General features: G+C 39.9%; 2 protein-coding genes across 2 annotated transcripts; one reads left to right on the top strand and one right to left on the bottom strand.

Moving 5' to 3' along the window:
- Positions 1-7,034: 7,034 nt before the first annotated feature.
- atp5mf (ATP synthase membrane subunit f) lies at positions 7,035-9,070 on the top strand. The gene is made up of 4 exons (XM_015012733.2): positions 7,035-7,129; positions 7,571-7,678; positions 8,684-8,800; positions 8,889-9,070. The coding sequence occupies exons 1-4, from the start codon at positions 7,036-7,038 to the stop codon at positions 8,915-8,917; spliced, it is 348 nt and encodes a 115-aa protein (XP_014868219.1). The 5' UTR covers position 7,035; the 3' UTR covers positions 8,918-9,070.
- A 36-nt stretch (positions 9,071-9,106) lies between these two features.
- On the bottom strand, positions 9,107-13,291 carry cpsf4 (cleavage and polyadenylation specific factor 4). The gene is made up of 8 exons (XM_015012732.2): positions 12,871-13,291; positions 12,679-12,729; positions 11,967-12,119; positions 11,783-11,878; positions 11,267-11,360; positions 11,037-11,109; positions 10,695-10,850; positions 9,107-9,755 (listed from the first exon to the last, which is right to left on the bottom strand). The coding sequence occupies exons 1-8, from the start codon at positions 12,971-12,973 to the stop codon at positions 9,687-9,689; spliced, it is 795 nt and encodes a 264-aa protein (XP_014868218.1). The 5' UTR covers positions 12,974-13,291; the 3' UTR covers positions 9,107-9,686.
- Between the last annotated feature and the right edge of the window lie 216 nt (positions 13,292-13,507).

The raw sequence follows: 13,507 nt of genomic DNA, 5'->3' as shown, positions 1-13,507 counted from the left end.
TCATCTGGGTCTCCTGCGTTCATCTTCACCACCACACATGACAATTATATGTATTATCAGAATCAAACTGTTTGAGCCTTTCTGCTGAGAACAATAGACAAAAAGTGTTAGACTGTGTGTAAAGCTTGTTGAAACACGCCCAGAGGAATTTCCTGCTGTACATGAAAATATAAATGTGCAAAACACTTATACACAGTAAATTATTTTATGCTCTCCTTTCTGTGATTCTATCACATTAAATCCCCCCCCCACAAAAAAAACAAATCTAAATCTGTAGTTGCAATGTGAAGAAGTTCAAAGGGTGTCAAAGCATTTGTGCAGCTTTGATGTGGATCCACGAAACGTAGGTGTAAAGCTAAGTGGAGAAATGAGATTTACCCAAAGCCTTCAGAAACACAGAGGTAAATAGGATGGAGTGGGAGGCTTGCAGGGAGAAAGTAAAAACGCTAAATGCTCCACAGACAAATCCTTCACATAACAAGATGCTGCTTTGTCCTTTATTTACGTTTAATATTCAGTATTTGACTGCAGTGCGGGTCAGACAAGTCGGAATCAGTCCATCAAGGTAAGGAAGTTATGAGAATTGATTCATTGTCATTTAGATTGTGGGCAAAATGAAATGTCAAATCAGTGTTTTGTTTGTGGATCTCTTCTGATCGGAGTGAAGAAAACACACAGTTTAGTCACTATAAGGACACAGTTTGACAACGCAAAGCAGAAAGATCTGTTCCACTGCATGTACCCAATTAAACGAATGCATCTGTTCAGATTATAGCTGAATATTTTATGATCGCTGAGAAACTACCACGATAATAACAATGAACAAGCAAACGCAGAGAACACAGGGATACTTGTATATGCACAAACACACACAGCTGCTCTAAGAGACCATAAAAGCTGCAGAGTGCCCTGAGCTCTTGGAAAACACTCACTGTAAACACACACTGTTGTTTTGTTTGGCTCTGATCTGGGCAGCAAGGAAAAGAAACAGAGTCTGGATTTAATTATTTATGTCTGAAACACAGAAACGGCTGGGAGGGAGTGAGGGTGAATGGATGGATGGATGGATGGATGGATGGATGGATGGATGGATGGATGGATGGATGGATGGATGGATGGATGGATGGATGGATGGATGGATGGATGGATGGATGGATGCTGAGTTTCTTCTACACCACCAGGCCTTGCTGGCTCTGCCTCAGTGTGCTCCTGTGTGTTGTTCTCTTCCTGTATCCTACCGTCTGCTGTGTGAATCTCCCTCAGCACCAAACACCAGTCAGAGGTCGTGTTGGACCTAAACGGCTCCTGTTTGTCTCGGCGGCTTCAGGCCAAATCAAAACCTTAGATAAGGTTTTGATTATCTAAGGTTTTGATTTGCCTGTGAGGTGAAGGTGAAGCCTGTGAGAGCCGCCTGGTCAGGAGTCATTTGTGTGACCAGAACCAGAACCAAAGATGTTGAAGCAGTACCCAGTTCTCATCCTCCTCTAATCTGGAACAAACTTACAGAAAACTGCAAGGCAGACGAAACACTGAGTTTCTTTAAATTAAGGTTAAAAAAAGCAAGAGAAGCTGCCTGCTTAGAGTTCCCTTTGATTAAAAATAACCAAAACACTGATAAGTTTGAAGATGATTATTCTTGATGGTATTTTTGTCTTATGTTTTCATCACTTTGAACTCGCTTGTTGCTGAATTGTAATATACAAATAAACTTGACTTGACCGGCTAAAAAAGTCCTATAAATTCACAAATTCAGTTTTCCTTTCAAGCTCAGGTTTGCTGCTTGACTCGCCTTGCTGCTGAAATGTGCTATACAAATAAAATTTGATTGATTGATTGATTTCCATATCTGGCCATATTTTTCCGGTGTTTACACAGAAAACGTTCCTTTCACAGAAAGTATGGCGCAGAGGACATAAGAACCAGCCTCTGCTTCATTTAAAGAGAAATAAACAAACAGAGCAAAGGATACTCAGTGTGAGCTGCTAAGTCCTAAAAGCAGCGAGTTGTGTGTTTGATGTAGCAGAGTTTCAGGAAACAGGGGTTTTCAGTGCTCTGATGCTGGGTTTCCTCCAGGACTCTCTGCAGACTGCTGAGCTCCTGTATCTGTTCTATTGATCCTCATGCCTCTGACAATATGAGGAAAATCCTCCGGTGTCCAGCCCAGAAGCCGTCCCTCCTGCCCGGTCCGGTCTGCTTGAAGCCTGTCTCTCTGCCAGACAGAAGCACGAACCACAGGATGGGAAGGACGGCGAAGTGAAAAGGGACATTTTTGTGGCCTCAATCGGTAAATGAAGAGAACAAAAGGCTGTTGAAAAGGGGAATATACAAAGGACGAATACAGATTAGAGAGCAGTGTGCAGATACCGTCTCTATTCACTCCTCTTTTCTCTCATTTATCCCTAATCAGTGTCCATCGTTTTGTCTCTCCTGCCAGCGTCTTTCATCCCCGTCCTCTCTTTTCACCGTCTCAAACCCTTCCACACATCTCTTCTCTCTCTCCCTCCATCCCTCTCCATCAGCTTCAAAGAGCGCCTCAGTGGCAGACCTCGAGGGCGTCTGCCTCTTGAGATGGAAAGAAAGAAAAAGAAGCAGTCCTTCGTCCCTTTTTTCTTTTCTTTTCCCGTGTTTCTTTTCCTGAGTGTGTTGGGTTTGCGGCTCACATAACGCTCCTCTGTAGTCCAGTGGAGAGTTATGGGAGCGCTCCGGCAAGTAAAACCAATAAACGTGCAGGTGAACTCGCTCCTGTACTGGATGAGACTGTGTCACTGAGTCTCTGCTGACCTTTACGGATATTTCATTAGAGTCTGTGCTGCGGGGCGGATCGGGACGGGGTCCAGGTTTGCATCCGGCCGGATTCTTCTCTGCGTTTGTGTCGGGTTGGGGTGGATGAGTTCAGGAGGGTGGATGCTGTTGGAGATGTATTCCTGGTGTGGGAATAGATCGGATTGTGGGTAAATCAGAGCGCTGTGAGATGAATCTACTCTTCAGTTTGATGTTAAAGCTGTGAGGTGTAACTTTCACAAAAATACAATCTTCATATATTCGTTAAAGCCGTCTCCGTGTTGTGACAGGTTAACACGAGACAGATCAAGAACGGTTTTCTCCACCTCCTCCATGTCGACGAAAAACACCCAATCAGAGCCGGGAGGAGGGTCTCAGCACTGTCAATGATGCTCGAGTACGCGCTGCTAAATGTACCAATGGAGAAGCAAGTTTACCATTCCAGGAAAACTGTTCATCTGCTCTCATTGGTAGCCAGGCTAACTAGCCTTAGCATTCGTGGCTGGATATGTTGTGGTGAGCCAGCTGTAGCGTAGCAGAGAGAAAAGGGGAAGTGTGTGAGGGTGATTGACAGCGCTAAGACTCTCCTCCTGGCTCTGATTGGTTGCTTCTGATTGAATGCTGTATTTCTTTCAGTGCAGTGAGCACTGAGAGAAGGCAGAATCTTTTATTATACTTTCATAACATAATAATAATTTTACCAAATAAATAAAAAACTTATTTTTATAAATGTTAGATGCTGGAAATTAAAAAAAAATTGTCTTAATTGAATCTCTGATGATTTGGTTTCTACCTCTAAATCTTTATACAGTCTCATTTTGTAAATATGTCATCTCCTCCTCTTCTCCTATAATATTTCATAAGGTTATCACATGCAGAGATCTCTGACTAATCATCTTCATCTTATCTCTGTGGATCTTGTCTCTTATGTGTGTTCTTTTCCGCTCAGGTTTTCTGCAGGATTAAGGTCTGGAGGCTGAGACAACCTTAAAACGACGTAGATTTGTTTTGTTTGAGCCACTCCTGTTCTGACGTGACTCATTTTTCGTTAGATCTTGCCAGAATTTTTGTTTTTAAAGTCGTCGTATTTAAGAGATTTCCAGCAATTTGCCAAGCAGATTTCCAGGGTCTTTGGAAGGGAAACAGGCCCACAGCATCACAGATCCTCAACCATACTTTACACTAGGTCCCACATTATTCATCCTTTGTTTCAGGGTCAACCCACCTGGAATGTTGCATCTGACCACATTGTTTTCAGTAAAAATCCCAGGATAGGAAAGAAAATGCCACGTTTATGTTTGTAATGAGAGGAGAAAACAACCAGGTGGCATGAAAACAGTAATGGTCGTCATGGAGACGTAGTTACTCCAAAACCCCACGTGTTGCTGTGATTTTGTTAGTTTATTTATTTACTATCCTTTTCATTGAGCATTTCACCAACAGAAACATGGGTGATTTTTTGACTCACATCATATGTCTACCCCTGGGAAACAGGAACTAATGATTTACAAATTAAAGGTTCCTGAAAGGTCATATCAACTTAAATACTATACAAGGGAAAAAATTATTTTAAATACAATTAAAAATGTGTATATTTTAGGAATAACAATAATTAATTTAATTCATTGTAATAAAAACAATTGATTAGTTAAAAGAAAAGTTTAGGAAAAAATGAGGGATAGATTTTTCTCATTGTTTTGAGAGAGAGATTATGCTGCAAGAGGTGCCAACATATTTGTCTGCATCTTTACATGTATAAAATCCATGTGGTTTTATTTTTTAGATGGAGACATATTTGAAATGCGAAAGTAATAAAATAAAGATTTTAGAATCTGTATTTACAATTGAAACAGAGCATTGTCAATTTGTGTTTTTTTTTTTTTCTTAGCTTCTTTTCTGTCTTTATCTCAACCTGAACTTGGTTCTATCCATCTGATGGAAGTCGTTAAAGAGAAGCAGGAAAAATCAGTCTAATAAAGCAAAGAGGTTAGTGGTGATTCTTGGATGAGGGCCCGTTTCAGACTCACACACACACACACACACACCCCTACACACACACAAACACACACACACACACACACACACACACACACACCTATTCACTCACTGTGTGTGTGTGGGTGGACTGAGGTTATTGATTAGTGGTTGCATTGAGCTGGGACAGGAGCTCCACACTACCTCTGCTGCTCTGTCTTTCTCTCTCTCTCTCTCTCTCTCTCTCTCTCTTTGTCTCTCTCCTCACACACACACATACACACACACACACACCCACACACAAATAGGCCCCAGTCTGCACAGCTATATCTTAGGGAACATTTTGTATCGGCGCTGCAGGCTGTTGAGCTCCACATTGATCGTTTTTTTTTTTTATTTATTTATTTTTTTTTTTTTGCCATAAGAAAAATGATTCCTCTGATTGAGCCTCAGGAGACACCAGCGTTATAAAGCCTTCAGGTCGTTATTGTAAAAATACTTATCATCAAACATGCTGTTATTTAGAGGGGAAGGGGTTCCTGCAGTAAGGGTGATAAAGAAAATGGAGCAAGGCACTAAGCTATGTTTTCTTGCCTGTTTAGGCTGCTTTATGTCTTGTATAAATTTTGTAAATCCCAGTTTCCGTTTGCAGTAAATTTGTGAATGCAATTTTGTTTTGAAAAAAAAAAAGAAATAAATATATGAATAAATAAATTACCCTGAACCAATGAATGGCCTTGATTCAAAATTGGAAAGTGTTTATCATTTTTCATGAAGCACAAAAGATATACAAATAAAACGCATAGCAAAATGCAACACAAGATGAATAATTCGTCCTTCAAAAAACATTACGCATACAATCTACTGCATGAAAAGATATGTTACCATAACAATAGACCTCACATGAGTTTGATGTGAAACAAAAGACAAGTATGTGGAAAAGCAGCTTATGGTCAATGTTGGGTACAGAAGATACAGTACAGTACAGTAAGATACTGTGGATTTCTCTTCTGAATAAACGCTGAGTCTGGGCATTATGAAATACTACTCTAAAAAGAAATGGGTAGTCACTGAGCGTTTAATATTTTTACTTGAGGCTCTACCTGATTCCTCAGTCTTTAAACATTTACAGGATGTAAAAAATGTACAAGATGTAAAAATCTAATTCAGATCCACAAGACCATTCTCAGGACATGGACAGGTCACGAATGTTATTTTTGATGGTAGGGCAGCTTTAAAAGATAATAATAATAATAATAATAATAATAATAATAATAATAATAATAATAATAATAGACTGCTTGCCATAAGGGTATACTAAAGAAAAATCAGAAAATATATTGACTAAAAACACGGATTAATATGAAAAAAAATGGATCTTTAAAGCTTCTTCTACTGCCATCCAGTGGACACATTAAAAATTGCAACAAAGATCTGTTTTATATTTTAACATTTGGTTCATTACCAGTGATTCTTTTCCCACTTCATGAGCGCTAGTCAGTTTTAATATTGGTGAGCTATGTTTTGTGCTTCCAATAAAAATAATAATAATAATAACAATTTAAAAAAAAATAGATTTCAATGAAACTATATTCTCGCTCTTATGTGTAACTGGCTGAAACTCGGAATAAAGAGCACATAAATAACATGGACTTATTATCTACGTTATTATTTCTAAGATGCTGATATAATGTGGTTAATTTATTTCTGACAAATTTCAAAAACATATTTTGACACAGTTTGTGTAAAACTGCTTCTTTAGGTGAGGACTTATGAGGAAACGGCAAATTTGTTGACAATGTAGCCTATTTGGGTACTTTATCTGTTTTATTTTTATTTATTTTTTAAGTTACAGAACAGGCAGGAAAAAATGTCTGTAACAGAAGCTTTTCCAGGTCTTTTTTCAATGAAAGTGCTGCAAACTGAATTTTCTTTGTGTTTCTCTATCTAATGCTGTAAAAAGTTTCAGGCTAATCTTTTTATTTACCCATTTTTTTATTATTAAACGTCTTTGTTTCAGAGGGATTTGTTAGACTTAATACTTGTTCACTTGTGTTTGCTTTGCCTGAAAATAAAAATCAATACGTTTTTTAACTAATGAATATATGTATTTGGTTTAGCTACTGTATCTTAGTTATATTTTGTTGTTTACAGTCATCATCTTTTCAGCAGCCTTCCGATATTTATTTTTATTTTATGACTGTGCGTTATATTCTACGGTCAAAAATACACACATCATTGTCCGCAGTAGCTTATGGGGAACTCAAACGGGCTCAAATTATGACTCCATGTCCCACAATGCATTTCCTGTTTTTATTCCCATCATTCCCCGCTGCAACCCCTCCTGCACCGGTCAAGATGGCGGACAAAGCAGGTAGCTTAGCGTGTCCTCTGCTGTACTAACCGTTATTTTATATACTTTATGTGGCTTGTTGTGTGTATATATCGACTGTTTCAGTTGCTGTTTTGGTTAATTTCTCATTTCGGTGGTGATTTACTCCGCTGTGTGAGTGTTTCGGACTGAAGGCCGCACTGAATCCTTTGACTCGCGTCAAGGACTTTGCGCGTCAGCTACAACTCCATTGAAAATATCAACTTCTATGAACTGACAGCCTTTATAGTCACAAAACACACAAACAAATTACTTTCCGTTGGGATGGCGCACTTTTAACCGTTGTTTTGTTGCATATAAAGGTCTTTTTAGGTTCGCTATACTGAGTCTAAGCTAACGTTTTGGACGTGGTTTTATGAAAAATAAAATAGTTGAGTATGCTGCCGTTTCTTACTTTGTTGCCATGTCCGCCCTTTTGATCAGTTCCAGTTGTAGAGAAGAGTCTGGCGGATGTGAAGCTGAAAGAGTTGCCTAGATGGCTCGCAGGTCGAGACTTGACCCCGAACGGACTCGTGAGAGGTTTCACCGGAGGTAAGCTAACCAGGAGCAGTGTCACCCATTCATCTGTAGGAATCCGTCTCTATTTTCATCAAAAAAAGAAATGTTTAGCTTAGGAAATGAGTCTGACTTTTTGCACTGTACCAGTTCTTATCTGGTCTAGGGGGTCATAATGATTTTGCATTCATACTTTAAACTTTCCGTTACGACTGGTTATGCAAAGCATCTTTTAAAAACATATTTATGTTAATTGTGATCCACATTTATCACTTTTTAACCCGACCAAGTAAAGATGTGCAACACCCTGAATCACACTTAGCCTTGTAGTACCAATATTTGCAAAAAGCTGCTCAGATGAAACATTTTGCACAATTCAAATGTTGCACATGTACATTTTGCATGTAAATACTGTAATGCAAGATTTCCCCCAGAAAACTTGCTAAGCCCGGTGTTTGGGGCGCTAGGGCAGTCATTCGTTTAGTGGCCCCTCGTGTTTTTCAGTTAATACGTTTTTAAAGTTGACAGGAAATTTGAACACATCACTCGATAATTTTGTGCTATCGGAAGATTAACACCTGAACACCAACAATAAAGTCTTAAAAAATGCAAACATTTTAAAAAGACTTAAATAAATAAGCAATGCTTAGCCTGGTGGAGGCACAAGTAAAGCCTGGTGGCCCGCCAGGCTTATAAAACACTGGGGGAAACTGGTAATGCAAGTGGCCTTTTACAAACTTTCACTGCACCAGATGCCCTGACTTGGATATATATATATATACAGATATATATATATAGTGACTGATCTGCTGATTGTATTGAACAAAATTATGAGGAAAATGTGGGTTAATCATAAGATTTTCACTTCAGCATTCATAAATAGTATTGCAGCTTCCCTAGTAATCCACCCAATTGGCTAAATGTGTTTTTGGAGGGCAGTTTTAATGCTTGGCCTCTGCCTACCAAATATTGCAATCAAAGGTTAACGTTATCAGCCCTATTTTTTTTTTTTTTTTAAACTTTCAACTGTCCTTTTCCCAGGCTATGACTGGTACTACAAGAAGTACATCAATGTAAAGAAGGGAGGCATTGGTGGGATCTCCATGTTTCTGTTTGGATACGTGGTCATCAGCTACGTGTGGAGCTTCGACCACATCAGTAAGAAAAATGCAACTCGTACATTTCTCATACACCAACATGCCAATATTTACTTCTAAATATTTTGCTTTCATTCATTTTCCATCAGAGCACGACCGCTGGAGGAAGTACCACTGAGCGTCTCCAGCAGCCGTCACGCCATCAGGGGGTCAAACCAGCGTCTCCCCTTGCTCTTTATATGCTCAGCTACATTGTGTTAGCTGAGCAATATGTTAGTAATATTGTTTGTAATATGTGACTGTTGTGACCAATAAAAAGTATATAAACACGCGAGAGCGTCGTTTTCTGTGCAGCAACACCTCAAGGTTTGACAAAAACGCCATTTATTTGGTACAGACAATAAATCCAGACTGCATCAGTTGGCTGTGAACTAAAGCACCCCGGCTGATCCGTACCGCCGAGGCTCGGTCCGAGGCCGCCTCTGACGTCCGCGGTAGAGGCGGTCTGGTTCCTGCTGCCGCCACTTGTTGCTTCTGCAGTCAGACATTAGGGCAGCAGAATGCTGGTGCAGTCACATGGCCTGAGATGTACAGTAAGAAAGTGAAGGTAATGCGCTCGTACAGGACCGTCTTCATTTGTTTAATTCCTCCGTTTTACAAAGTTGTTTGTCCGGTAAAGTAAAAAAAAAAAAAGTTCTGAATGTTGTACATCAGCCCTTTCCTCTTCCGCAACATTAATCTGTCCTTAATTCATTCGTTGGTGTTTTTTTCCATGTGGCAGTAAACGGGAGTAGTTTAGTTTTGCGTTCACGCCGCCCGTTTCTCCTTGTGGCCGGGTCCACCTCCGTGTGGAGAAGCCGGAGGTCTCAGAGGCGTCCTGCCTTCAGCCGCTGTGACGTCCGGGGCAGCTGGTGTCCATGTTGGATTTAAACCCTGGAGGCTGAAGGCTACTGTCCACTCAGGAAGGCGAGGTGACCCTTATTACATTTGTTGGCGTAGTGGCCCTTCTCTCCACACTGCCGACAGATGAAACAAAAGGTTCAGTGATTAAATAATAAGGGCTGCAACTAACCGTTATTTTAGTAATTAATCATTTTGACTTTTAAAAAACAAAAAAAAACTGGCACATTCTGGAGATTTTCCATTTAACCACTTGAGCCTTTTAGAAATGTGTTAAAGATGCAAATAACTTTTTTTTTTTGAAAGAAAAACATTTTATTGCCAAAAACAGCATCCATCTAGTGTACGGTTCGTTTGTTGCAAAGGATGCATCTGCTGCTAAAGAAATACTGTACTAATCTGTTTTTGGATTCATAATTTGATAGCAAAATTTTGGTTTATTTTCTTAGATATTTGTTTTAATCTTTTATTTATGTATCTATTCATTTATGTAATTATTCTTATCCATTACAATTGGTTGTTTTGTTCTCGTTTCCTGCCCTTTGAGATCTAAGAATTTAAAGGGCATTATAAATTAAATATATTATTAATAAAGGTACCTAATTGTTTTTGCAAAATTTGAACCAGGTGAAGCTAAAACTATGCCACTTAAGAACAGGTTTACAGGTAAACTTGTTTATTTTACATATCTTAAATGCAAAGTATTTTTGTACAGTTTTGGCATCATTATTGCTCCGAGTATGTTGGGTTTTTTTTAGAAAGTGGCCATTTTTAGAGTTCTGTATACTCCAGTAAACGATTAATCGATTACTAATTTAGTTGACGATTATTTAATTGATTAATTGTTTCAGCCCTACTTTAAATATTCAAAATTCATATTTCTCAAGAGTTGGAAAAGGCATAAAACTTTATATGTGGACAAAGCTTTAACATTCAAATTTTATAATAAAACCCAAAAGGTAAATCTTAACCCCTGAATCAGTTATTCATACAAGACACTAGAAGTTATCCTAATTACATTTTTCGCCACAGGGAGATTTAACGCGACGCCTCACCTTGTAGCAGGTGACCTGGTCCAGAGGCCGAGGCCCTCTGTTGACGGACATGTGGTTCTGCTGGACTCCAGAATTTATGTTGTTCTGCGGCCGCTGGATGGGGCTGGTGTTGGTCAGCTGGATGAGAGAGAGCGATGAGCGGTTGACGGACGCAGCCTGCAACAAGAAACAAACTGGCAAATCAACTACGGCAGCGAACAGACGAGGTGAAGCAAGAGTCAGACGTTTTTAGTGAAGCCACAAAGAGTCAGATATCTGCAGTTTAAAGCTAGATATTAGACTAACTGTTTAATTGCAGGATTTAAAACAAGTGAGTGTGTATTCATCTATGCATCACGTTACCTTGGTCTGAATTTGTGCTTGTTGTGGCAGAGGAGGCTGTTCGGACGTTCCCATTGGCAGCTCAAACCGAGGGCTGTTGGAAAAAATATACATATTAAATCTATAAAACTCTCAGATTTGAAAATATTTATCCAAATAAAACACACTTTTTTTAATGAAATCTAATCTTTATTTACAAGGTTAAAAAAAGATGTGATGGCTGTAAAACTGTAACAGAGTGGTGGACTTACTGCATAAATTTACAGGCTTTCCCTTCAGGACAGAAGCCCACCAGGTAGTTTACACAGATTACCCGCCGTGTGTGTCTGTGTCTGCAGTCGGGACCTGAGGCAGGAAAGAGTCGCACGGAGTTAGAGGAGAAATCCATAATATGACGTCAAGATTTCTGGGCACTCTGCCAGAAATGTGAAGATGTGTTACATCTTCACATCTCATGAGTATTTACACGTCTAGTCAGGATCAGCCACAAACTAAAACAAAACTCAACAGGTTTCAGATCTGAACTCTGTTTTAATTTAAACTATTCCAGTGTAGGCAGTGGATCTCCCACCCTAACTAATAGTTGTCCCGTTGACAAACTATCACACAGGAGCTGGGAATCTCTCCAGCTTTTGTTTCACGTCTCTTTCATAATTGTGTGAGATTATGCGTTGGTCTATCGCTCATAATCACAATAAAACACACCAAAGTTTGTGGCTGTAATGTGAAAAGTACCAACGGTTCTCCAAGAGACAACTGGACCTCACCGTGTTTACAGAATCCTCGGTCGTACCACGGACAGTCTTTGATCTTTGACTCCGGATCGATGTGCAGGAAGGGACACTCCTTGTTGCTACACTCTCCTGAGGGTTGAAACGCAATCATTGGTATCAAACGGTTGGTGACCGATTGCCCAGGTCAAGTACAATTGAAACGCGAGCGCGAACCAACCGAATTTTGAGTAGAAGTAGCATTCGGGCATCTTGGTCATGTCGTACTCGTGGAGAAACTCGCACTGGTCTCCCTTCTTGCACAGGCCTCTGAGCCAGTGTTTACACACCACCGTCTTCTCTCCGCTGATGTGACGGAACGGACACATCCCGCCTGCAAAATGCAACATGAGGGATTACAACTCATCACGCAGAAACGATTGGAAAAAAATTATTTCATCCCTAACTGTTCTACCAAGTCTATAGCGTTATTCTCAGAACGATAACATTGTTTGCCTTTTTCCCCCCTCCAAACATATTTACAAAACTCTCAGTCCATTTTTAATATATCTGTGTGCAACTTTAACTGTTGCTCAGCTTTTACTGTCAGTAAATGTTAAGTCTGTCTTTTTGATGTTTGAATTTGACATGCACATTTTGTACATTTTAAATTAACCAAATCAGTGGCACATTCCGTTGGAGTGAAGTGCACCTTTCCTTATAAACTACACTGTATTTATGTTGAAATTTTGCCCTCACTGTACAGTATTTTTACTCTTTATCCAGTTTTTTTCCTATATTTTATAAATGATCCAAGAAGGATTTTCAATCTAGAACACTTAACACATCAGCTGTTAAAAGATACGATCTGCTGAGATTGGATTTGTGAACAGAGGTCTTTAGTGGTAGCTGAGCTGCTAACGCAACACCTGCCGAAATTGTGGTTTCTTTACCTTTCATACAAGCTCCCCTCATGAAGAACTCACACACAGCTGACCCGGACTCTGAAAGCAGACACATATCATCACACGGTCAATTGAAAGCTAAATAAAGGGAACATGTGCGTCCACTGAAGTTTAGTGTCTGCTAGCTCCTCCAGTGGTTCACACACAGCGGCTAGCAGGGGTTAGCACAGCGGCACTTACTATCCATGCCTGGGAAAGGCAGAGGCTGCGCTCCGAGCTGCTGCTCCACAGCAAACTCCAGGTCAAACTTGATGTGATCCACGTTGGCCAGTAACTCCTGCATGTCTGCGTCAGTTTGCAGCTTTCAAACTCAAACAACTGTACGGTTAGTTTTCCGTTAAGCTAACCTGCAACCGAACCCTGTTAGCTAGTAGCTAACCAGTCTCTGGCAGCTAAACGGGTTAGCTAGGCTAACCGACGAGCGAATAACAACCGCAAACCATCGACTTTGTTTTGGTTTGTAGCTTCGGTGTTTCAAAAACAGCCTGGAAACATTAACATGGCTCGTAGCTGTTAGTGTTTTTATTATCGGACGGCTTCTCTCTCCGTGTGAGGAGGCGCGCGCACCAGAAGCAGACAGCACTAATCGATGCGCGAGTTGTTACTGTTAGACCACCGAGCATCCCTCACGAGATGTTTTCATTTCTGGTAGATTATCGATGTTTTCAAAAAGTATTTTACAACAGTGAAAACAATAAAATATATTACTTAAGTTATCACAATTTTAGATGTTGACCCAAGCTAAAATTTTTTGATAAGTATGTAAATGCGTAGGCTATTTACATATTTCTCTTAACCTTTTAGCTTAAGGTCTTTC

Source organism: Poecilia mexicana, unplaced genomic scaffold (assembly GCF_051168715.1).
Source record: "Poecilia mexicana isolate PSO_F unplaced genomic scaffold, ASM5116871v1 scaffold_8, whole genome shotgun sequence".
Taxonomy (NCBI): domain Eukaryota; kingdom Metazoa; phylum Chordata; class Actinopteri; order Cyprinodontiformes; family Poeciliidae; genus Poecilia; species Poecilia mexicana.
Note: the sequence above shows the minus strand (reverse complement) of the source record. Positions and strands in the feature narration are given on the sequence as shown.